General features: G+C 30.5%; 5 protein-coding genes and 1 non-coding gene across 6 annotated transcripts; 2 read left to right on the top strand and 4 right to left on the bottom strand.

The window, feature by feature from the left end:
- Positions 1 to 1,021: 1,021 nt before the first annotated feature.
- Positions 1,022 to 1,093, bottom strand: TRNAC-GCA (transfer RNA cysteine (anticodon GCA)). Its single transcript has one exon. It is a non-coding gene; the product is annotated as a tRNA-Cys (tRNA).
- Positions 1,094 to 4,499: 3,406 nt separating this feature from the next.
- Positions 4,500 to 6,477, bottom strand: LOC139097634 (pickpocket protein 28-like). The gene is made up of 3 exons (XM_070649531.1): positions 5,509 to 6,477; positions 5,017 to 5,444; positions 4,500 to 4,611 (listed from the first exon to the last, which is right to left on the bottom strand). Exons 1-3 carry the CDS (start codon positions 6,475 to 6,477, stop codon positions 4,500 to 4,502), a joined length of 1,509 nt encoding a protein of 502 aa, XP_070505632.1.
- A 3,260-nt stretch (positions 6,478 to 9,737) lies between these two features.
- Positions 9,738 to 11,281, bottom strand: Su(P) (prostaglandin E synthase Su(P)). Its single transcript, XM_070647408.1, has 2 exons — positions 11,059 to 11,281; positions 9,738 to 10,860 (listed from the first exon to the last, which is right to left on the bottom strand). Exons 1-2 carry the CDS (start codon positions 11,218 to 11,220, stop codon positions 9,829 to 9,831), a joined length of 1,194 nt encoding a protein of 397 aa, XP_070503509.1. The 5' UTR covers positions 11,221 to 11,281; the 3' UTR covers positions 9,738 to 9,828.
- A 350-nt stretch (positions 11,282 to 11,631) lies between these two features.
- LOC139095963 (transmembrane protein 184C) lies at positions 11,632 to 14,701 on the top strand. Its single transcript, XM_070647541.1, has 8 exons — positions 11,632 to 11,917; positions 11,981 to 12,135; positions 12,426 to 12,722; positions 13,362 to 13,466; positions 13,537 to 13,599; positions 13,660 to 13,730; positions 13,792 to 13,928; positions 14,088 to 14,701. The coding sequence occupies exons 1-8, from the start codon at positions 11,854 to 11,856 to the stop codon at positions 14,615 to 14,617; spliced, it is 1,422 nt and encodes a 473-aa protein (XP_070503642.1). The 5' UTR covers positions 11,632 to 11,853; the 3' UTR covers positions 14,618 to 14,701.
- A 1,986-nt stretch (positions 14,702 to 16,687) lies between these two features.
- Positions 16,688 to 22,321, top strand: LOC139096341 (very long chain fatty acid elongase F-like). The gene is made up of 4 exons (XM_070648040.1): positions 16,688 to 17,025; positions 17,144 to 17,529; positions 19,928 to 20,000; positions 21,879 to 22,321. The coding sequence occupies exons 1-4, from the start codon at positions 16,989 to 16,991 to the stop codon at positions 22,235 to 22,237; spliced, it is 855 nt and encodes a 284-aa protein (XP_070504141.1). The 5' UTR covers positions 16,688 to 16,988; the 3' UTR covers positions 22,238 to 22,321.
- A 267-nt stretch (positions 22,322 to 22,588) lies between these two features.
- Oseg1 (intraflagellar transport protein Oseg1) lies at positions 22,589 to 26,513 on the bottom strand. The gene is made up of 3 exons (XM_070647877.1): positions 26,355 to 26,513; positions 26,183 to 26,292; positions 22,589 to 26,121 (listed from the first exon to the last, which is right to left on the bottom strand). The coding sequence occupies exons 1-3, from the start codon at positions 26,417 to 26,419 to the stop codon at positions 22,781 to 22,783; spliced, it is 3,516 nt and encodes a 1,171-aa protein (XP_070503978.1). The 5' UTR covers positions 26,420 to 26,513; the 3' UTR covers positions 22,589 to 22,780.
- Between the last annotated feature and the right edge of the window lie 118 nt (positions 26,514 to 26,631).

Raw genomic sequence — 26,631 nt, 5'->3', positions numbered from 1 at the left:
AAGCTCTCAAAAGAAAGAAAAATATCTTTAAGGCATTTTTATGCTGAAATCGGAAAATAAATGTTGACTAAAATTTTACATTTTTTCATATATATTTTTGTTTGCATAATGAGGCAGTAGGTAGCAAGTTCATGGAATGACTTCCGATTTTTTTTATGCGCAGCATATCAAAAAATTCTGATTATTTAGCAAAATAATCGGATACTCATCAAATCACAAGGATATATCTATAGATACCTAATTTTATTCATGAACTGTTTGTAAATTTTCCTTTAATCTTGCTGAGTAAGAACATAAACATCTAATTCAGGGGTGTGGTAAAACTGACACAATATTGAGATTCTGCTGGCTTATTTAGTTTAGTTAGCTTAAATAAAGTTCATCTACACCCCTGCTTTCAACTTAACAACAAGCAATGTCATAAAACAACAGCAAAAGTGCACAAAATTTTGTCAACATGAGAATAGCATTTACTTAAGCTTATAATTTACATTCATTCTCATCTCTAACAAATTATCCAATAAATGTCATCAAATTGATAGCCGATGAATAAAATTGAATGAAGTAGAGAGCAAGAGAACCATAAAAGCATCAGTGACAGTGAGAATGGGATCATAAAAACGTAAGACTTGCTTTTATTGCATCTTTATCCATTGGCATCATAAAAAGTTGACAAATCAATTGATTACTTACTCATAAAATGTGTATGGCATGGACACAAACATTGGAATGAAATTGGGATGTGAATGCTATTCTGTATGAATGGTTTTTTGGGTAAAATTGATTGCTTTTTGTTATTTATTGTTGTCAAATTTATTGATTAATGTGGATGTAATGAAGTGTTCATGCTTTATATCAGATGAGCCTTTGTATCCTGATACATTCATTATTATGCATCTCAAGCCGGTTTATCCAAAATACTTATCTTAAATTAACAGATACATATCAATATCAAGTGCTTTAAAGAAGGATATTTAGTCCAAAAAAATTTTTCAAAAAAGAATCCTTGTTAAGGATTATCAGGGGCCACCCGGGATTGAACCGGGGACCTCTCGATCTGCAGTCGAATGCTCTACCACTGAGCTATAGCCCCATATGAACGATCACTTACAAAAACTCTGCTTAAATTATCATTAAAATTTTTCTAATTATATTAAGTACAACAAAAAAACACATTTTTTATCATAAAATGTTTCCATGACAACAGAACAGCTGTTTTGACTGATGAATATGTCATTTGTCATATCTATTGTGTTGTACATTCGATATACAACTGTTCAACATATACAAATAGAAGATATGACGACATGACTGACACCCACATATTGACTGCTATTGTTGACTTGTTTTGGCAAAGAAGTAAAGATGTTTTGTGATTTTTGCCAAGTTATTAGTATTAAATAAGACTATAATGTGGTTTTTTCAAATATTTATTAAATTAAGAACAATAAAAATTAATAAGACTAAGTAAAGTACGCCGGGCTTCTGATGGTTTAAAGAAGCTCTTCCTTAAAAAGTATTCTCTAATACACTTTCGAATAATAAGCCTCTTATTCTTCATTTGGAACCTTTTCAACACCCGAAAATTCATCCATAACTTGGCGAACGAGATCTTCTTCACCAATACTTATCAATCGCTGCTTTAAATTTTCTATCATATCCTTCAAGTACACTATGTCATCAAGCGTCTCAATAAATGTTTGTTGTTGAAAAGATAATTCCTCCTTAAAAAACTCCAATCGTTTTTCTTGTTTCTTTAATACTTTCTGCATGACTTCGTTCTCAGCATTTGCATGTTGGATAAGCTTTTCTGAATATTTTCGGAGATCTTTTTTCTCTTCCTGAAGATGCATCAGTGTACAAAATTCTCGAGTGTTCTCATCTGTTCTCATGATTGTAATAATATTTGGTTCTGATTGCGGTTGACTTGAAAACATGTTGATGTCTATATCGATGAAATTATGGGATCTTGGTGGAACAAAATTATCGTCGTTTATACCCATTTTATACGCCGTTGTATATCCTTCGAAGACTTAACGAAAAATGAGGTTGCTAAAAAAATTCCTTTGACTTATCTACAAAGTTTTACCTGCAGCAAAAATCAGGAAACTTTATTTCCAATTAAAGTTTTGAACTTTTTTAAATTTTCAGAAACTTTTATTTATAAATAATAAGATTAGTTATAATAATTCAATTATTTCCAGTCATTCGTAAGCATAAAATATATCAAATTAGTATCAATGGATCAACAAGACAACAAAGAAACAAACAACGTCTCTCAAGGCTCAAACAACGGCTCATTTAATGAGTCGACAATCTCCAATTTTCCATCAACTTCATCTTATCAGCAATTTGAAGCCAACATATCTCAAAACTCGACATTTTTTTTCACATCAAAATTGAGTCTTGATTTGGTTAATGAAAACTTTAAGTATCACAATGCAAAAATTAGTGCAGCAACACAGAAAGTCCATAGATCCTTCATTGATAGGAAGATAAAGTTTGAGAAGGTCTTGAGAATGTATATAGAGCAACAAGAAAAATCAAAACAAAATCTTAAACTATATCAGGAACGACAAGCAATATGTTTTGAGGAAATGAGGAGGCTTGAACGCATCGTTCGTAGTCTGAGTGAAAAATTGTACGAAATTGAAGGATCTGAAACTGAAGAAGAATCGGAATGCTCATATGCCGAGGAATAAATTTATCGAAAATATTATAAGGCATACTGCATTTTTTAAATAAACTTTATGGTTTTATGACAAAAAACAAGAATTACATACAGATTTTTTATTTCGATTTTAGTTACAGATTAACGCATCATGTTTGGAATTTTTTGCTTTCCTGGTTATTTGTGGATGAGACACCACAAGAGGAGAAAATACAAACAAAAATTTACATTTAAATGAATTTTTCTCTTCTATTTTTTACTTCCTTTCTTCTTTGAAATCATTACAGGGTGTAGTCAGAAGACAAGTCTCTTACACTTGTTCTAGTAATAAAATGCTTTATTCTACCCTTTGGTGGTTCAGTCTAACCTAGGATAGCTTAGTGATTACCTAAAAACTCCCTTCTTTAAAATTACAATATTTATGAAAACCTCTTAAGAAAGTCCATGCAGTTCTCAAAAAATCAACATTGTTCCATCCATGGATGCTCATAAAATTCATTTTCTTATTCAAAAATTTTTGCTTGCATATATTCATGCGGTTACACAAAAGGAACAGCACCATCTACTGTAATAATGATAATGATGATGCACATCTTGTTCCATACTAGCAAGTTGCCTCATTACTTTGCAAATGTAAATTGAAAGAGAATAAATTAAGAAAATTCAGTCTAGGAGTAAAAAATTGTTCTCATTTACATGCTGTAATAATGAATACTTCTCACTGCTTTTTTTATTTATTTTGAAGGTAAATATAGTGATTGTATGGGACTTGATGAATGGAGTTCCTGGTGCATATTTCAAAAATACAATGGGTATGCGACTTTATTATTTCACACTTTCATTCATACCCAAACAAAATATTTTCCAGAGCTTCTGTTCCATTTTTATTCATACAATAATATGTAAAATACATGAATACAATAACAAACCACAGCCACATTTGAAAGGAGGGAATATAAATGTGAGACAAAATTCTTCACCATCTGTGTCTGCCTTAAAAACGGAAAAAAAAGTTTCATAAGAGACACACACACCATGAGTAGAATAAACTAAAGGAATTTACAATAAACACATGAGAATGAAAAAGCAATTTGGATGCTAAATATGGAAATTAGGCGATAACAAAGGAGAAAAATTGGTGAGGAGTGAAATGAAGTTTTTTGAATTCTAGAAACAAGTTTCGAGATTTGAGATTCATAAAACTTTTGAAAAGTCTTTACTTTAATAGTATTCTGTTATATTTGAAACAATTTTACATAATATTAATAAAATATACAACAATATAAATCACATGAAAATTTAATTAAATGAAAGTATGCTAGAAAAACCAAGCAATTTTTATTTTGTAGCTAAATTAGAATTAATTTCTGCACATTTAAGTATGCATACATTTTGATTAATTGAAAACAATTTTCGTTTTTAGATGCACAAAATTTATTGTTTTTCTAACAATGAGTGCTAATACAATCTTGACAAACCTATTATTCACTTTAGAAAAACTCACTCGCTTTTAGAGTCAGCAGTATCTATTAGATAAATTCAGGAACAAAATTAATGACAGCCATGCAGATGTAATCAAATTTGTATACACTTTAGTATCAATGAACGATTATGTTAATTTATTATACACAATTAAATGTTTCACGCTCATTATGGGGTGTGTGCAATGGGAGTAAGCTTGATTTGTTAGCTTTAATGATTCACACAAATTCATTTGAGGTTTCGATGAATAAATATTGATACTGATTTAGATACGAGTAAATAATAGATTTGTAGCTTTATCTATTTATAATTTGATTTAAAATGATTTCAATTGGAGTCTTTTATTTTATTTCTGCATTCTGTCATAAAGTGGCGTTTTTACAACATAAACATCATTACTAATTTTATCCATTGTTTTCAAGAATTCAGTGTTATTTGGATTTAATTTACCCTTTGATCTGAAAATAAAATCAGAATTAATTTTTATACCAGCTAAATTATTTTAATCAATCATACTTAATCTTGACCTTGAAATATCTTTCTTTAATTGCCATGCATATAATGTAAAACACTTCTATCATAGAAAGTAGCGAGCATCCTAAGAAAAGTCCTAATAGACCTCCAAGATCAGCAATAACTTTAATAAAACATTAAATTGAATGATTATATATCTTCAAAGAGGAGTTCCAATCATTAAGGAAAGGATTGATGTTACTTACAGTTTTGAAACTTGTAGGAAACAAATTTCTCATTGAGTTGTATCACATGATCATCAAAGTGAACATAAACTCGAGAGTACAGCAATCTACAAATACATTTAACTGAATCAACTTAATTTCCAAACGCATAATATTTATTCTTACTTCTCTGAATAATTATGAATCCGATCAGCATGAATTGATGCATCATACACAAAATTAGTCTCACTAACAGTATATTCAATATCATTGCAAGTTGGATAGCAATCACAAGGTGTTGTTCCGGATTCTAAATCCTCATAATCAGGCCAATCGTAAGTACTTCGATGTACACATAATGCTTCTTTAAATCCACAAACTCTTGTCGATGAATTCCTAGGCATATAAAATGCAACACAACCACATTTTTCCATTACATCCTCAGCCAAACACTCAAGATAGCATTGATGCTTGGTGTATGTCTTAAAAAATTTCAATTTCTTTTCATCTTCAAAGTAACACAAGCGTGTGCTTGGTGAATATCCTCGAAGAGATGGATGGGCTTTTGTAGCTTTAGCACGAAGTTTAAATCTTTTTTCATGCGTTTGCTCAATCTTGAATTTTTAGAAATATTCGACAAGTCATGTGATCATATTATTAGAAATTAATAAAACTTACCTGAAATCCTCCATGAAATAACGTTGGAATCTCATTAGGCAAATGAATTTTTACAAGAATTGTTCTGAAATTACAAACGTTGATTGCATCTTCAAGATTAGAAAAAGTTCTTGCAATATGGACATTTGCCTTGGTCAATCTATATGGAACAATTTCTTTAGTAGATGAATCAGCATAACCGTTATCTAATGTCCAATGAAATTGGGTGTGATTTTTGTTGATTAAATTTGAACGTGGATATTCCATGTACTTTTGAAGATCCTTACTCAACATTTTATATTTTACAATTGTGTCGATATTTTGCATGTTTGTTGTAAAGCAGAATCCTCGTTCTGTAAGGATTCGTGTAAACATTCGATTACAGTCAGTTATTGCAAGTCTCAAACTGCATCCAGCTAAACCTTCTTCAACTGTCAATTGACTTTTATCCATAAGTTGTAAAATATCTGAAATATCTGTGTCATTACAACACTCTTCTAATGGCTGCAATCTATTGATGGCACATTTCAAAGAATTTGATGTCAAAAACTTTTTATCAGTTTCTGTTAGATTTAAAAGATTTTGTTTTCCATTTTTGTGATATTCTGAGACATAATAAGAATAATTAGCTAATCCATTTTTAGCAAATAAAGGCATACAGAACGTTACTGCAGGAAATGGAACTTCTCGAGCAAGCTCGTGTTTCACAGAAATTCCTATGTCAGGTGATATATTCAATTTGATGAATAGACGTTTACCATTGTAAAATAAGCCAATTAATGACATGATAAGTGACAGAGACCAAAATATTCGAGTGAAATTATTATTATGTTGTTTTGAAAGGAACCGAAGGCCGTGGATTGAGCTGTGCTCAGCAAAATTCTCAAAATTTGGTGATTCATATGTAGGTTCATCCTTTTTTATTTGTGTTTTGATTACATTTTGATTATTTTGTTGCTTTTTGCTTTTGAACAAATCATTGCTCGACATTTAAAGTGGAAATTTAATTGCAAAATTATCAACTGTACCACAGTTGTCTTCAAAGACTAAACTATAACTAACATAGAAATACTAAAAATGTTCATTGAAAGCTCATTTATTAAGTGGAAAATTGTGTCATTCAATTAAGATTTTAAAATATGCAAATTTACTTAATAGCATTGTCGTGTGAATTTTCATAATTAATATTCATGAGCATTTCAAACTTTGTTGCTTTTTAATTGAATTATTGGCTGTACAAAATTTGAGTGTTTTTTCTTCAACTTTTGAATATTTTTACTATGTATGTAAAAACTTTCTATGTATTTAAAAAACTAATCCTGTATTGCTTGTAAAGCTGTCCTCGGAAAATATAAACTTTGTCACCAAATGTGTAAATGTGACAAGCGTGAATACTTATTAAGTGAAAGTGGAAATTATGTCATTCAGTTAAAAAAAATTATAATTCAAATCTACTAATTAAATATGCAACATTGGCATGCAAGTAAACCTGATTGTAATTATTTAATTTATTTGTAATGAGTCTACTTAAATTAAGACTCATTTGCACTCGACTAGACTCTATAATTAAACCTCCAAATCAGAAATTATATAGGCCACAGAACAGTCCAATTTACCATCAAGAATTCATGAAGCATCCGACCAAACTCAACACATAAATCATTTTTATGTAAATAAAATTGCATATTCATTACAGCAGTGCCACAATAGCTCAAACTAATAAAAGTCAGTACATGTTCATCAAAACTTGCATAAATTTGACATCAAGTCATGTCCAACATTCAATTTTCCGCTCTCGTGCGCATCTGGTTTTGGTTTATTAATGCCTGTGTGGTTCGTTGACATAAATCACTAGCATTTTTTTTTTTTGGTAGAAAGTCATCTATAAATAATGATAAAAGTGGACAAAATAGACAGCAGTGAACGTCGAGGAACTGCAGTATTTTGTGCATATTAATGAGTTGAGTAATTAAAAACATTTGTTACCGTAAACATATGAGCGTATTGAGGATGAAATTAATAATGAGAATGCAGTTTATTTTATGCCATTTTTATGAATATACAGAATAAATTTCATATCAAAACCAAGCATAAGTTCCATTATACTAAAAATAATTCATGAAGGTTGATTAAATTCCCTCAAGATATTCCAACAATTCACGATTGTCTACACAAACTTTCATAATTTTTATGCTTTATTCACTTATAAAACATTATGCATCTGAGATGTCTTTTTATAATGATTTATTATGATAATACAAAATTGCATGTTCATACCTTCACATCTCCCTCGTGTGCAATTCTTTTTTACATGCAACAGACTTATGGATGTAGTTATGGGGTTGTTCCATCATTTTTTAAGTTTAATTTGATATGGAAAAGGTAGAGGGATTTCTCTGATAGTTTGAAATCTGTAAAGTACCTAAAACAGGTAGGTACTGCTCAATTTGTTTTTGAACAACTCCATCCTGACGGGATTGAGACTCATTTTTTAGATCTCCTAGTTACATTCCTGTGTGACAGCATCCAACTTATTTGAAACATGAAAATTTTTCATACTCACTTCATTGTAAGATGAAAAATTTCTTTTAATTTTTATGGAATTTTTTATTGTGCATCATTTTAATGCATAAATAATTCTTTAAGGACAGGTGGAAATATGGAAAAATTACTTACATGGTTTGTGGGAATCATGATGGGGTTGGGGAATTGAGGAAATTTTTCCTGTTCTTCTATTGTGTTTCTACTCTACTACTAGGAAATAAATTTACTTGGAAAAAATCTTTGTGATGTAAAAATAAAGTTTTGGTTTACTTTACAGATAAGAAAGTTTTAATTGGATTTCTAGCTGGATTGGATAAATAGCTTCATGAAATTGTAAGCAAGTGATAACATACATACATATTTATGTGTGATAAAATATGCAATTAATTTATTGAAGAAAAATGAAACTTTGGAATCTTTGTTGATCTTATGGAAATTTTGTTGGAAATTCCAAAATAATTCGAAAAAGTCAGCGTGAAAAGTCTCAAAAGTCAAAGTTGGCTATTTGTGTTAATATCTAATTTTCTAAAATAATACTGACCATAGTTTTAATTAACTTGTTGTTTGCTGGGTCTTTTATCTTCTCTCTTTTCAATTCATATGTATTATTAAAATAATTATTTCATATTTTAGTTCATGATAAGTTCTCATTAGAATTATTTCAAGACCAGCATTAAAAGACATTACACACAACATGATAAAAATTCTATTGTGAGTAAATTGATTAAAATTATTAAAAAATTAATTAACTGTTGTATTTCTTTAACAGTTTTTGTATCACTATTATTCAATTTGTTACATACTCATCATCAGTTATCATTAATTGCAATTATATTGACAAAGGTGATTGGTGGGTAATCAAGGAGTTCTATTACTGCAATGTAGAAAATCATCTCAATATCGATTCACCTGAAAGAGCAGATATTAAGTCAGTAACAGGCAAACATTTAAACAACAAAAGTTTTGATAACGTAGAAGGAATTGAGGCTGACAATTTGACCATTCACTACTTCCCTCGTGGGTTAGAGAAGATTTTTAAAAATTTAAAGATGATCGACATCAATAATGGTCGATTAAAGGAAATTCACCAGTCCGATTTAATGCCCTTTCCAAATTTAGTGTGCCTTGAACTCTACGAGAATGATATTGAGTCACTTGAAAAGGGTTTATTTGACTATAATCCAAAGTTAGAAATGATTTGGTTGTCTAGCAACAAGATTGTTCATATTGATGTGAATTTGTTTGATAATTTAGTCAAACTTAGTTACTTATCACTCGACGCTAATCGTTGTATAGCCGAATATGCGGAAAACAACACCGAAAAAGTGAAAGAAATCATAAAATATTCAAAGGAGAACTGCAAAGACATGATTTATCTTAGAAAATTATTTCCAGATTTTATGGATGAAATTGACAATATGAAATCAGAAATTGAGGATCTACAAATTGACATAACAGCATATAATGCAATTCATCCAGATTACATCAAAAGTGATGAAAATTATCACTTTATTTTGGATTTATGCTTGATATTTATGATCGGAATAATAATTGGTGTTTTAGGAATTTTAGGTTACAAAAAATTGTATCCTAATGGATTTACAAGAACTGAGACAGTTGCCTTTGAGAATCATGAATATTGTTAGCCAAGTCTGTCTCTAGTTACTATTTTATGATTCATATGCTGTAAAATAAAAACAATATAATCAGTTTAAATTCTTCTATTTTATTTTATTCTAATAATACAAAAACTGAAGAAAATTAAAGAGCAAATCACAAATCCATAATTTCACAAACTTATTGTAAGTCATAAAGGCTAACTGGTACTCTGTAACCTCGATTGCTTTCAACCTTTGCCTTCACATCATAAAACCATTTTCCTAATTTTGTGTTCTCCAAACAATCGTTAAAAGCCTCGCATCCTTCCATACTGCAAAGGACACCAAAAACTGAAAGATCTGCAAGATTTGGTTCACTTCCTCCCAAAAATGTTGTCTGTTTCTTTTCTAGAACGCCCATCCATTTATCACATGCATCATATAAGTGTGTACGAACATCATCAGTTAATCCATGCTTCTTCTTCAGACGCTTACTGATAAGCCACATAGCAAAAGTCCCGACATGAACCATCAAGTTGCGTTCCCATTCGGGGAAGTAAACATTCCATTGACCAACATCTGAGAACCATTCGAATGTCTCACGTGCTTCACCATAAGTTCTATAAACATTCGGTGAAATGAGATGAACTAAATGATTATCAGTCCAGCTACGATACTTTCGTTCCTCATCAAATATTTCTTTTGAAATCTTTGGCTTTTTATCTTGAAACATTAAGAAATATTTGTTAGCAATGTCAAAAAGTGTCCCGTACACATCCTCAAACTTTTGTACTGGATAGAACTTTTGAACATCTTTAATGTCATTTTTTACTGGATCTACAAGAATGCTCGATATAGCTGAAATGATCATGCTCGAATCATTTAACTGGACATAATCTCCATCTTTGGATCGAACCAACACAATAGGAACTTTTTTGGATTGTGACCATTTAATGCTTTGTCTCAAAACGGCATCAACTTCAACCACGGAATATGAAAGTCCAGAATAATCCAGAAATGCACGAACTTTGCAGCAGAATGGACAAGTTTGGAATTGGAATAAGATGATGTCAAGTCCTGTTTTGTCATTTGGATTGATGATTTTTCTCATCACGGGTACATCTGGTTTTTCTTTTAAAATTGTGACTGAAAGGTCCTTAGTTGTTGGCTTTTTCTTTCCAATATTATCGTATGCTGAATAAACAGTACCAACTGCTCCTCCAACAGCACCCTGTAAGCATAATTATCAATAATTATTACTATTGTGAGGAGTTACATAGATCAAAATGAGAATATTTTTTTTGTCAAACAAGTGACCAGGAGCACAACAGAGCGTCCTCTGAATCACACTTTAATGACTTAGTATATCTACATGGTGCCACTATACATAAGTTTATTACCACTGGATCAGAAAAATACTAATACTTACACCAATCAGCAGCAATTTCAATGTTGATGTTTTTTTCTTAGGTTCTGTAATTTTTGTGGCATACTGACGAAACAATTGACAATTTCTTGATGGTAGCTGAAGAGCACTCAATCTCGCAATATTCCTGGTACGAAGAACTAGAGCTGTTGAGAACATCGACATCTTTTTTTGATAATTTTCTAAAAAAATTAATGCCGAATGTTTTTTGCTTTTATTGTTTTGTGGTGAACAATGTAAGGAATTGACCACGTGGTGAATATAACTTTTAGGATTTGATGAAATGTGATTCTTGTTTTTTATATTGATTAGATTTATAATAACGATTGGTCAGTAAGCTAGTACTGAGCTTACAAGTTTAAATCAGATTTATTACTTCAATAAAATCTACTTTCAATGCTTGCTAAACTATTACAAAATTTCGATTTAAGTATTTTTGAAAATCAAAAAAAATTAAAATTTCCCGCCTTAAATCAAAAATGTCATTCGGTCATAATTTATCCTAGCGATGTTTTATAATGAAACACCAAAATGAACCAACAACAACAATAGTCAGAAACTTTTGAGCAAAGAACATTAAAAACGTAAACAAAGGAAGTAAAAAATTCTAAAATTTATAAAATTAATTTCTTTAAGTCAAGAAATTGCATTTATGATAATTGAGATTACCAAGAAATAGTTTTAAATGTGCAAAAATCTTATAAAATAAAAGAAAGCTGGAAAAGTGTTAAAAATCATAAAAATTAAACAAAAATAGAAAATTTAAATGATTTTCAAATTGGCTAATTGCTTGATAAGATGCAGTGGAAGAGCTGGATTCGACCGGTTTTGATTTTCATCTATTTTATCTTTTTATTCATCGGTAAATTGAATTAATTAAATAATTTGTGCATATTAATTGATTTTTTTTTTTTTTTCATTTTAGTAACTCCACTGATTATATGGAATACAGTAAAAGATGGCTTCGCAAGGCGGAATGAGCTTATTCTCGTCGGATCGCTTTTTGTCTTCTGTGCACTGCCTATTAGCTTCTTTCACTTTGCACAACATCTTAAGCACTTTAACAAGCCAATATTACAGGTATGTAGATTATAAAATGAAAGTAAAGAGTGGAAAGCAAAGAAAATTTCTTGTAAGGCTTCTTAACGACTGAAAATTAGCAAGAAGAAGTCCATATGTAGATTGAAAATAAATAAATTGATTGTATATTTGCTAAATAATTATGAGATAAACTGAAATAGCACGCCCCTTTCTACGTTATATAACATTACATACCCCTCTCTAGTTGCATACCCTTGTTTGTTGTAATCCTGATAAATCTAAACTCTTCCTGTCTGACCTATTTCTATTAATCTTTCATTTAATTTCAGAAACATATTATTCGAATCATTATGATGATTCCAGTCTACAGCCTGGATGCTCTCTTTGGTCTCATTTATCCAACATACTCATTATATGTAGATGCATTGCGTGAAATATACGAGGCCTATGTGATATACAACTTTATGAGATATCTACTTAATTTCCTTAATTTAGAGATGGATTTTGTGATTGCACTCCAATACAAGCCTCAAGTTTATCATTTCTTTCCGTTGTGTTTCCTAAAGCCATGGAGAATGGGAAGAGAGTTAGTTCATAATTGTAAACATGGAATATTACAATATACTGTGAGTATTAAACCGCAATATTTTATATAATTTAAAAGGTCTTGTTAAGTGCATTCGAAATCAATGATGTATGACTTGAAACTTGATAAGACATAATTAATAAAGGTCATAAGGGTTATATTGAATCTAGAAGCATATGTATATTATGGGTAAATCAATTGCTGTGTTATTGATTGAAAATTCTAAATTCCCGAATGTAAAAGATTTGCTGAATCATTTTTGTTTATTGTTTCTAAAAATATTTGACACATTTTTTCTAAATGATAATGATGCAACGGTTCACCGATATAGCTCTTATCACTGAAAAAAATGATGCCGAAGTGACAGACAAATTGATTTGCGCACTCATATACATCATTGTTGATTAACAATTTATTCTAGGATGTCATTCTTTTGGGTCCATACTATCCTATAGTATCTAGTAGCTTAGGACACTATTTACCTTGACTGGATTATCAGTTTATTTTTCCGAGTCGTGACTTTTTAAACTTTTATGTTTCATACTAACTGCAGTTTGATGTTTATATTTTTATGACCCTTATCGGCGAAAAATATAGAGAATGAATAGATAATACCTTTTAAATTCTTGATAGTTTTGTAAACTGCAAAAGCATTTAGTAATCAATACTTTTTTTTCAGATTGTGAGACCATTAACTACAATAATCGAAATTATTTGTCAACTGAATGGCGTATATGGAGAGTCAACATTCTCATTCAAAAATGCATATATTTATACATTAGCTGTAAGTATCAATCAGAGACGTACCATCCTAACACAAGCCTTTAGACTGATACATTTTTGAATATTTCCAGATTAATAATTTATCACAGTTTTGTGCTATGTACTGCCTCGTACTATTCTATAAAGCAAATTATGTAAGGAATTTAAAATGCAAATCTATGAACAATTTGATTAATATTTTTAAATTTTAACAGGAGGAACTAAAGCCAATGAAACCATTACCAAAATTTTTGTGCATTAAAAGTGTCATATTCTTCTCATTCATGTAAGTTAGAATCATAAATATAAGCAGAATTAGATGATGATACTTTTTCTCTCCTCAACAGTCAAGGTGTGCTCATCAATATTTTAGTAAACTACAAAATCATAACTGACATATTCAGTTTAGATTCAAATGATGATACACAGTTGTTCTCATCAAGACTTCAAAACTTTCTTATTTGTATTGAAATGTTTTTTGCTGGTAAGTTTTACATGCCAATATATATTTAGCTAAATGCAGTTAAATAGTGTTCAACTTGACGCAAATCTACTTTGCTCACTTTAGTTAGCTTGACTCTACGATGTTACCTTAAAGCATCATTTTCAATTTAATAAAATCCTCTTTTTTCTCATTTTCCAGCTCTAGCCCACCAATATTCATTTCCATATAAAACATTCCAAATCAATGACGTGGATGTTGATGGAAATTGGTTCAAAAATTTCATCTCATCACTCGATGTTGATGACGTTCGTCAAGACATTTCTGAGCACTTTGGTGTTGTTGGTGATCGAATAGCTGGAACGTTCCGAAGTCAGCCCAGTTACCTTCAATATTCTGAAAATGATCGACTCATAAGTCCGAGTAATTACGAGTCGAGGGTTGTGGCTGTGACGAGAGTGAAACAGCAAAATTATGGATCTACTTATGGATCATCAAGAGACAGCAGTCAAAAATATCGAACAGAAGCCATTGGAAAGAACAATAAAAGATATAGGATAGTAGAAATTGAAGATAGTGAACAAACGCCAAGTTCTAGCACAAGAACAACAGCGTCAACAAGCAACATGACACAGAGTATGATGAGTACTGCAAGCACGACAAGTAGCTATGGAATTAATGTTCGGGGTCCTGAAAATGACCCAATTAATTATAGAAATCCTGACGTGTGAACACTTTTCGTCTATAAATGTAAAACAATTTAAAATGTTAAGTGTTGTAAGGTAGAAAAAAAAAATTAAAGATTTTTTTATTTTTATTTTAAAATAATTGTATCAATTGAGAAAGTTTAATTAATTTTATTTATCAATAAATATTTGAATATTTGAAACAAAAATCTTTAATATTATTTTTATTTTCGAGAACAAAAGTTGCGCATCTGATTAAATAAAATAAAATAATTGGAAAAAAAATCTAGTAAATCTTTTCAAAACCACGTTTGTGTTCATCATAAAAATAATTAGTTTTGTTTAAAACAAATTAAACGTGCATCATGCATAAGAAGATTGTTTTATAGAACAAATTTTTACATCCCAGGCAATCCTAATCTATACTCTAATCTACAGTTTTGTCCATAATCCGGCATATACTTTAGTACACAATCTGATTCATCATTCTAGTCCATATATTAGTCTAGTTTTACACTCTAGTCAGTATCATTAACACATGAGTTTTAAAAATAGAACTTCGTTGTCAGGTATAGTGTATACTGGTGTATACTGCAAAATGTTTATCAAGTAACCAATCGCTGGGACAAAAATATATAAAACTGCATTTTACGTTCAAAGTCAAGGTTTTTTTAAAGCATTTCTAAGTATAAAAAGAAAGATTCTTATCAGTCTAAATCAGTCAGATATACAACAATCAACTAGTCCCTTGACATCCTGGAAAAATATAACTTATTTAGCAACAAGATCACAATGAAAGGAAATATATTTTTACTCTTGAGTTTGGCAACATTCGCCAATATTGATGGTAAAATTGAATTTTTGAAACATTTTGAAAAATTTCTTATATAATCAATTTCCAGTTACTGATGCTGGTGCTTCACCCCATGATGTTTGTGAGCATTATGTTGAAACGTTTCAAGTAACTTACAACCAAACTGTCGAATCCTTAAATCAAGCATTCACTGATGCAATTGATAATTTACTGTCAGTCAATATGTATATCCCACCAGAGGACTATCATGAACAATTGAATATGATTGTTTTTTCATGGATGGATGAAAATATTCCTACATTGCAGAGTGCAATTGATGCTGCCGCTTTATTGACTGGCAGTACAAGTGATTACATCAACAGTGTAATTGATGGAAGTGTTACTAACCCATCATCGCCATTATCATGTTTATATGACATGTTAATAGAATTAAATTCTCTAATAAATAGCTTGTTCAGTGCTCTTGATACAAGAAGTCAGCTCCTGGCTGATTCTCAAATGGTTATTGGAGATCACAGACCAGGACATGGAAAAAGCACGTCTCCTTAATTAACAAAGCTTGAAGTCGACTTATATTAATTTTTGTCAACTAGATTCGACTCACGTGCTTAATTCAAAACTTTATTCTAAATTTTTATGAGAAATATTTGTTGAAGTTACTAAATGGTTAAAATAAAAGAAATAAAATACAACAACTGTTAAATCAATAACTCGAATTATTTTTGTTCACATATAAGTGGATGAATAGAAGAAATTTTCTAGTTTTTACAAATAGATGAAGATGATTTAGAGCAATGTGTACTTACTTAACATCCGCTCGAAATTCAACTTATGTGACTTTATATAATTGAATATTGCTATATAGACCAATAAATTTATCTTTATTATGTTAAGTATTTAAAAAAAAGTCAAGTAAAAATCTGAAAATCATGCTTAGATTTCAAACTTAAAGATGAGACCTTTTTTAAGCTTAAAAATGAATAATTTATGAACCAAAAATAAGTGAGTTTATTGATCCGCAAAATTTTTTATCGGCACTAGAAACTGGTTTGACAATTTTTAGTTTCTCTCAACAATTTTTATACCGGCATTTTTAAGAGACTTTATGCTTTTCTCATGTTATCTTAAACTCTCTTAAAGTTTGCATTGCCAAAACAGAAGATTGAGACTTTTTTATTTTCTTAATGCTTTAACACATTTTCTTCCTCTCAAAAATGTTGTCGAAAATTAGTCGACGAAATGATGAAATGCGAACGTTTATACAAAAAAATATTTTCTTTTTTCTTTTAGTGGACATTGGAGACTAAATGTTCTGCAGAAAATAATTTTTGTAGTGTCGCGAGTTTTGTGGTAGCCGTCGATGAGATAGGAAGTCTAGATCCAAAAGCTAAAATATTGCTTTGATTTAAATTTTTTTAAAAGTAATCAAATTTGAATAAATTTAATTTTTGTGAGGAAAAATTGATGAAAGTAAAAGTTTAAAATTTTAAGTTTTTATTTTTCAAATCTAAAGATTTTGAATTTTTAAATTTTACAAATAAACAAGTAAACACGTGCTGATAATAGTGAGAATAAAAAATAATTTAAAGAAAATCAATCAAAATGGATGAAATTGTAAATTTCAATTGGACTGGAAAATGTAAGATAACAGTTAAAATAATTTCCTGTTCATACCTCAAGTATGATCAACCTTCTGGCCAACTCCAGAAGATGACAACAAAATAAAATTAAAATAAATTTATCTAATTTTTTAACAGATTTCTACATGGATATGTTTCCAATGATGCACACACCATATCCTATTTTGGCAATCATAACTGTTTATTTGATCTTCGTCCTTAAGATTGGACGAGTTTATATGAAAGATAGACCGCCATTTGACCTTGAAGACCTCTTAAAACTATACAATATATTCCAAGTGTGCTGTTGCACGTATATCGTTCTTGCTGCACATTTCATCCACGGCTATAGTTTTTTCACCTTTTCCCAATGTATTTTAAGTCCAAATCCTGTTGGAGTTAACGATGTATCAGTATCTTTGCCTTTAGTCAGATTCCATATTGATGGATATTTGTTCATGTTGCTAAGATTGCTAGAATTAGTCGAAACAGTTTTCTTCGTTTTAAGAAAGAAGTATAATCAGGTGAGCATTTTTATTATAAATTTTATTTTTGAGTTAGCAATTAAACTATTAGCACCTAAATTATGAAAATCATCTTAAAAGTGAATCATTAAAATTAAGATTAGACTTGACTCTACATGACTTGAGACTCATTAAATCGAATATTATTGACTTGACTTTAGTTTATTTTATTCAACTGAATATCGATCTCTGACATGGATAATTATTATGTTGCTTAACAAGGCAATCAAATGAAGTATAAAGAAGCCACATTTTGAATATGGGTGGGTTTTATAGTAGTGCGAAACAATAGAACCATGACTTAAGGAAATATTTCACAAGTTAAGTCGTTTTGAGTGATTGTGTTGGGAATTGTTTAATCATAATGTCAATAAAATGTAGGATCGCTTTTGAATCTTCATTTATATTAATTCGAAACAACAAAAAAAAATTATTTACTAATTTATAAACTAAGAACAAAATAAGATTTCGTCTTAAAAAGCCAATGCAAGATATGTGTTATTTACCCATAAGAATATTCAAATTCTTGAAAAGCAAACTTGTTTTTCATCTCCTTCTCATTTATTCCTTACCTCCTGAAACTCTTTGGACTTTTCGAAACAGGAATCGAAACATTTGATAACTGAATCCATTGAAAGAATATTTTTATTGCAAAAAAAACTTGTGTAGATCTGTTTCCAAGCCATACTCACAGAGGTTTCTGGGTGTTCAAAAGGAGCCCCTTTCCTTCCATAGTTTCGGAATATCCCTTAAAAGATCTTAAAACCCCCAAAATTTTTGCGATCTACAAAAAATAAACCAAAACCCTTCTCAAAAAATTTTCTGGCTACACCCCTGTCAATTCCTGTTCTCAGAAAACAAAATATTAGGTTAAAAATTCTTACGAGTTTTTGATATTTAAATTTTTTTTTAAAAACCTTAGCACAACAATCGAAATATTGCGACTTTTCGCAAAATATCTTATGATTAAATGAAAAAAAAAACATTGATGGATTGCGACAAATCATGATTGATTCCAAGAGTCCATGTTTTTATTTTATTTTTTAACAAGCCAAACATCAAATCTTCAATAGAACAAGTCACAGCAATTTTACTTAAGACTTTAAAATGAATATATTTAATCATATTATGCAAAATTAATCGTATAAGACGTTTCGTTATAATATGAGTTCTAGGTAATGACATTTAGGTAATGTTAAAATTTTTGTTATAATATTAATAAAGTCAGATGTCATCGTCAATTCTCAAAATAGCTTAAAATCCTGCTTAAAAAATATTAATATTAAAATGATAAAATCATTTGACTTAGATTTAATTTTCAAGTTAATAATCTTCAAATTTAAAGTCAATAAATCACAGCATGTAAATGACTTACTCAAATGTGTACAAAATTTAGTAAATATTGTCAAATCTCTAAATGATCAATTTGTCAAGCTAATATTGGAAGAAAACAAAATTAAAACAATGACAAAGCATTTATGATATAATATCGGAAGTGACCCGTCTTGTTGATTTAATTTCTTAATTCAATGCTTTTAGAAAAATAAACGTGAATTCTTATTGACTTTAAATATTTTTTATGACTTTGTTTATCTCCCAGAAAGGGAAATGATGATGTCACTGTTTTATGTTTGTTCTCATCAAATAATAACAAAAAAATTTTACGTATTAAGCGTATACTCATCTGCATGATTTTTCGCTTTTAAATCGGTGCTGAGAATGTAAATTTATCAGCTGGTTAGAATATCCAATTCATAGAAAAACCTCGGTTGATAATCATAACAACTTAACAACTCTAGTTGACCACAGTTTGTAAAGTCTCAATAATCAAGCATTCTCCTAAATGTTAAATTCACGACAAATTTGATTGATTCAAATTTGATTGACATGATTCTTTATACTTATTTATTTCGTTACTGTGCATTTGGATTTTTTGTCTATTGCAACTAAACTCTGAAGCTTTAAAGTCTTGTGAATAACAGAGTTTCATTTAATGTTATTTTGAAACTTCATATCATCCCATCAAAATTCTTGTTATATCAAATGCATCATACCATTAATGTAATTAGCAAACATATGTTAATTTTAATTACCATTTAAGGATTTGTCAAATGTCATATTACTGCTGATTAAACAATTAGAATGTGATGTTGAATAGGAAGAAAAGTCACCTTGAATAGATTTAGTTTCAACAATAATTATCTGATAAACTTCATATTTTATTTGACCCCACTTCGCCCTTTCTTATTAAATTTTATATAGAATATTATTCTTTGTTTGGATTAGTCTACTGTTTAACTGATTTAAAGATTTATAATTTAATGATCAATAATTCAACGACATTTGATTTTGTTAATTTACTTTGTGTTAACTTGCTTTTTATATATTTCATTCACAGGTTTCTATACTCCATGTGTATCATCATATTAGCACCATTGCGTTATGTTGGCTTTTCCTAAAGTATCGTGGAGGTAAATATTACTAATAATAAATTACAATTGAAATTGTTCCAATTAAATTTGGTATATTTAAAAATTGAACTTTTCGCTAAATCGACTTAACATAGCATAAAATTATTCAACATTTAGCACTGATAGATACTTTTCCTTGAAAAGCAAAAAATAAATTACTTAAAAAAATCACACAATTATGTCAAAAATGATTCAACTCAATGTGAGTGCTCTTGGGGTCGTTTACTTATCAATTACTATGACGAGAATGTCATTTCTTACATTATTTTTTAAAACTTAGTGTGAATTATTTTTGTCCAAGAAACCCCCATATTATAACCGTCATTGAATATTGATATTCTTCAAATATTTTTATATTCATCTACAAATATTTTTGATTAACAAATCCAATAAAAATTCCCAAAATTCGATGTTTAGTTGGTTCACAATTTTCAGATTAACTCTCACTTTTCGATCAAAATTTCAGAAATTTTCTTTTTAAAAAAAATGTTCACGTTATCTATCTAGTCCAATGATAAAAAAATTATTTAAATTTATTCAAATGACTATAATATTTCCATATAGGCATTTATCAAAATTCTAAGTTTTTTTACCCCAACTAAAAACTCAGTCGTCAGACACACATTTTATGGAGAAAAAAGAAGAAGTTCATGTTTATCAATTCCATAAATCTCATTTTCCGATTCTGACTCGAATTAAAAATTCAAGAAAAATAGCAAGCAGTTCCATAAAAATTAAAAAAAAAATAATGTAGATAGATGTATTTTTTATTCTGATGACAACGCGTGATTCAGCTTATTTGCTGAGATTTTTGGATGTTCCATTAAGTTGAAAAAAGCAAAGGTTGACTTTCTATCAGTATATCACGTAGAAGACAAAATAGTGAACATCAAGTAATGTTATCATTTTATTGAATCAAGTAATGCAATATGTCTAGTGTCTGATCCATGCGTAATATTAGAATATTTAAAGATTATCATTAGCATGCGTGTCTGCTTTATGCTTCATGCAAATTATATAAACACAATTTTGGCATTTCATAAACTAGATTTATTATCCGGAACTTCTATATATCTTGATTATAATATGAGGTATTTATAAATTTTTTTCGATTTCAATGAATCACGTGCTTACTGTCCTTGAAGATATATTGAACTCTTCATCGCCAGTTTGATATCTTCTACGTTAACCGTTCTATCAACTTTATTTTAAAAGCAAAAAATTCACGTAGTCGAGCGTTAAAGTCTTTTATATTCATTAGACTTAGAGTCTGTAAAAGTCAAAATATTTTTTTCATTTTGCGATCTTCCCAACTCAATAATAAAAATCCATTATTAATCAAGATTACTTCATTGAGTTGATAAATCTATAAAATTGGTTGATCAAATAAAGCAAGAGTTTTGACATTTAATTCTAATGTCGTCGATATTGGCACAATAGAATCATCAAAATTATGCAAGTACGGAATTAACAATTGTGAATAATCAAACTTAATCGTAATTTCACTCCAATACATTCTCACATCCTAAGTTGAATGATCTGAAAATCAGATCAAATTCTTAATTGAATTCTCTTGAATCTCATAATTTTAAGGTGTGGCACAATAAAATTTAGTCTAGACTAATCTGAAATCTACATTCATTTTCGCGTCATTTAGATTCACCAAAAATATTTTAAACACGTGAATGAAAAAAAATATTTTGCTGCGTAAAAATTTACGAAATAATATTTTCTGCTAGGCTTATTTTAATAAAGAATTTGATTGTTTCAAAAATCTTCAATTTTTTATGTAATTTTCCTATTGATCAAAATTTGCATATTCAAATTTTTCGCACATTTTTTATTGATTTTGTCTTGTTTTGTATATTCTCCTTACAGGCCGAATGGAAATGTTTATCGCTGTCATCAACTCATATGTTCACATTATTATGTATGCTTACTACTTCTTCAGCTCTTACAAGCGATTCTTTAAGATTACAAATAAAATCAAGCCATTCATCACAGTGATTCAAATTGTCCAACTTTTCCTGATCCTAGTACAATGTATAGCAATAACAATGTGTGAAAAGTCTAATCTCAATTATGCCATTGTGATTAATTTCATACTCAACATTATCTTGTTCTCACATTTCTTTTTGAAAGCATATTTGCTGAAGCCAAAACGAAGAGTTGAGAACAATAACAATAACAATAATAATGCAGATGAAGGAAAAAATAGACAAATTATATCACCTTAATTTTATTTTTTGTATTTCAAAACTTTTTTGATCGTTTATTTGTATAGGAATGTGTTCGTAATAAAATTTGGATATATAAAGGAATTTTTAATTAAATCACTGATAAAAATCATTCCTGTTTTGGTTGCATGTCTTTTAAATTTTCAGAAAACTAATGATGCTGATTGTATAAATTAATGGAATTACAGCGGCGTATTAGTCTAGAACATCAACATTCTAACGTAGTCAAGTTTGATGCAAAAATCATAAAAATCTCTTTATTCTTAAATAAAATCCCAAATACATCCCTGCATCTTAAATAAGAAAAACATTCTATATATATCTAGAAGAATAATATAAAATAAAATCAGCTTCTTTAGGTGCAAGAAATACTAAAAAATTTATTGAGATCTCAAATCAGTTTTACGAGTACATCAAATCACATACATCATCGTTTGTGGACGGAATACCTAATGTGCTACTTATCATCTATAAAACATTTTAAAAGTTCTGATCTAATTTCATATAATTTTAAACATTTGATCTATTAATAAATTCAGAATTCTAATAAGAATTAAAAAGTTTTTCCTCTGGCATTCTACAAAATGGACATGATCCCTTTTGTAACACTTGCAACTCAAAATCTTCAGAATGAAATGCCTGATAACATCCAGGACAAACAGTTATTTGCAATTCAGGCAACAAGTTTCTGTAATATTTAGTTCCAATTGGAAGTGGCCATTTGACCAAAATGACATTCCTCGGATCAATTGCACGAAGTGACTCGCGATTCAATGTAAGTGGTAGTAAATCACCAATATCATCATGAATTATTGTCTCTGTAAATGGATCTATCGAGTCCTCCTTCTGTGGTGTCATCAATAATCTCTCAGCTTCTTCTGAATCTATGTCCGTTTCAGGATAAAATTCAGCAAGTGGCAAAATTTCAAATGAAACGTACGAAAAAATAAATTCTTGTTGACAATTTGAGCATTGATTGCCACTCAAATGCATGCTAAAATTTGAGCATTTATAACACATTGGCAAAAGTTCTTCGGGATCACTAAAGCCTCCACTTGCTGCTCTCGAGTTCATAATATTGATATCAACTTGTTCCTGAATTCCACTTGGAGCTTTTAGTGACTGCAATTTGTTATTAATTTGTAGATGAAGCTTATTAGCACCAAGGACTTTTGCTTGCTTTGAGAGTGTATAGTAAACAGCAAACATGCTTAGACCTTTAGGTGGGACACTGCTTGCTATTTGATTAGCAATAAATCTACTTGTATTGAATAAATTCAAGGGTGGAGAACTTGTGAATGGTTCTCGTAAGTACGAATGGATTGTTGAGTATGCATAGTAAATTGATGATAATTGCAACAGTACTTTGAACTCCTTAATGTGTGAAGGTGCTGTATCGTCTGGATTCATTTCCATCATTCTCAGGAGCTGCTTAGCTCTCAACCAGGTATAGTAACTGGCATCAAGGAATCTTTCCTCATTAACTGCACAGTCTGCAAGATTTTTCAATAATATGTGGGCTTCCTTAGGTTTTCCAGCCATGACATAGGCCTCATGAGCATCAATAAATTGATCAGAATCTGCAAGCCATTGAGCATGCTGTAAATGCACAGTTGGTAAAATTTGAGGTAAATGTTCAGCTAGTCGAAATGCTTCGTTCCAATCTCTAGCCTCAACATGAAGCTGAACAACTTGAGCTTCTTCACCCAATTTTCTATAAATTTCTGCAGCCAATGGTAGTGCTTTTAATATTTTTAAATGCGATGCAATCAGTTCCAATGACGATTTTTCACTCGCTTGAAGTTTTCGTCCAATGTCCAAAAGTAAATCTGTCCATCCTTGTTCAGCAACTATTTCAATAGCTCTTTCAACTTCTCCGGCACTAAGTAATAATTCTGCAGCGGCTCGAGGCTCATGAACTGAACATGCCCATTCAGCCTTCCTTTTCACCAATTCCTTCTTATCGCCACTGTCGTCATCTTCTTTGATAAACTGTTGAGCCAAATCAAACATTTTCAAGTCACTATACATTGCAATTGCTTTATTGCTGTGTCCACATTTTTGATAGAGTCGAGCAGCTTCCTTAAATTTTCCAGCAAATGCCAAAATATCTGCCTGAATCAGTTCCTTTGTTACATCTCCATGTCTTTGCCTCACTTTAATTTCATTGATAAATTCCAGCCACGGTAAATTTCTAGTCTTTACAAAGGCATCTTGTGCAACTTTAAAATTTTGTCCATCTAATGCAGCTTGTGCTAGTGCCTCCCAATCATTTGTTGTGACACCAAGACATGCAACTTGATATGCTTCCTCAAACAGGTTCGCTTCAACAAATTGCCAGAGTGTTGCACTTAGTGCCAATGATACAATTGACATAATATTGCCTCTCAAACAAAATGCTGTAGCTCCAATTGATCCAACAACAACACCAATCATATTTTGAGGATTTTTTGCAGGCATCGTTCCAACACGAATGCTTAGGCCACCAGCTGTGTGTGAATAGCACAACATTGACTCTAAATTTGTACTCCATGCAACGGAATTTACCCCTGTATCTTGATAAAGTAATGTATCTGTAGTCAAGTCTCTTACAATCATTCGTCCAGAATCATCGACAACTGCCAATTTAGTTCTTGATGCATTTAAGTCTAAACATCGTACAGGAGATAAAACTGTAGTAACCAAAATTGGCAATGAATTGTCAAGAAATATCCTCCAAATTTGTCCACTTTTGAGGCCAAATATGAGACCTTCCCGTCCTGCTGGACCTCCTGTTACTTTGATGTATCTTATATATGAGTCCATGATCCATTCTCTCTGCAAGTCACCATTAAAATCTAAACTTTGTAGACGCGTATCTTGACATAATACTAAATTTTGAGCACAAACGACCAGCAAGCTGCAATTGAACTTTTTTGAAATTTTTTCCTTGACTCTGTAATGCATTGGTTGGTTATCAGCAGAACTTAATTCATACAAAACAACACGTTCAGGTAACTGAACTGCCAACTTGTGTCTGTAAATTGCAATTCTATGGACCAAGTCTCGACACTTAATTCGTACTTTTTGGCCTGACACCAAATGTTGAATGATGACATCACACATATTTTCACGATACGCATAACGTTCCCTATATAAGGCATGTACAGTATTGAATACAAGATTATAGAAAGCAAGATATCCATTTTGACATCCAGCAACTATACCAGTACCATGAGGATGCGGTGATGCACTCCAAATCCATGAGTCATGTAGCTCACCTAAAGTTCCAACACGAATGCCATCACGCGTAAATAATATTAGCTGCTTATTACATCCAGTTACAACAAGAGCCTCTCCGTCAGTAAAAAATTTCAGACATAACGGATCGAAACCTAATGGACGTTCCTTTCCAATCATTTGACCGCCAATGGTATAAAACGACAGCATTTGATTCCAATCAGCAACAGCTAAAACATCTGTTGGACCTTGTGCATTTACAGCTGGTGGTGCCCATTGGATTCCATAAATTGGTGCCTTTCCTCTGTCAATTTTGACTTTTTCATCGCCAAGTTTGTTACGAATGCTGATAATTCCATTTGCTAAGCCAAGTGCTATGTACTGTCCATCGTTTGTCCATGAACAGCAATTAACTCTGGCCTGAATTTTGAACTTTTGAACATTTTTTTGTTCTGCTGACCAAAAAACATAGTCACTAATTGCACAACTAGCAAGCTGATGAGTTATTGGATTAAATTCAAGGCACTGTACTCCCTCATTATGTGAATACTTTAGAACTCCTTCAAGTTTTTGAGTCCAGATGATAACTGTTTTATCAGCAGATCCACTTGCAAATCGTTTACCATCCTTACTGTAAGCTAAACAGTAAACTGTGTCTTTGTGTCCTTTAAAAAAAAAATTTTTTGTGAATAAAATATTAATGGATTTATTGATTTTTTTCCTTACCTTTTAGCGTATCAATTAAGTTCGCTTCTGAAGCATCATAGACTAAAATTTTATCACCTGCTCCGACAATTAATTGTAGTGCTTCTGGATGAAAGCAGGTGGCATGAATGCTAAGAGTGAAATTATGAAAAATATTGCACAAAAATTAATTTGAAATATTTTCATACTTTACCTTGTTATATCACTCCGGTCACTTTGTTCGTGGATCTTTTCAACCCACTTGGGTACTGCACGCATTGTTGGTTGACTTATTTTCAACTTTTAAGTTATTTAAGGCACTAAAATTATTACAAAATGTTTGAAACAAACTTATTTTGTTTGTTTGGCCTTCATGTCGATAATGCAGTTTAATGCTAAAAATTATGACAAGCATTACGAGTTTTGGTTTGTCGGAATGTCATGTGTTAAAAATATCAAAGGACGCTAAATGCGTTTCTATCTCAAGTCTC

This window comes from Chironomus tepperi, unplaced genomic scaffold (assembly GCF_022539635.2).
Source record: "Chironomus tepperi strain 1889 unplaced genomic scaffold, CSIRO-AGI_Ctep_v1 contig_34, whole genome shotgun sequence".
In the NCBI taxonomy this organism is placed as follows: domain Eukaryota; kingdom Metazoa; phylum Arthropoda; class Insecta; order Diptera; family Chironomidae; genus Chironomus; species Chironomus tepperi.
The sequence above is the reverse complement of the archived record's forward strand: the minus strand, read 5'-3'. Positions and strand labels throughout refer to the sequence as shown.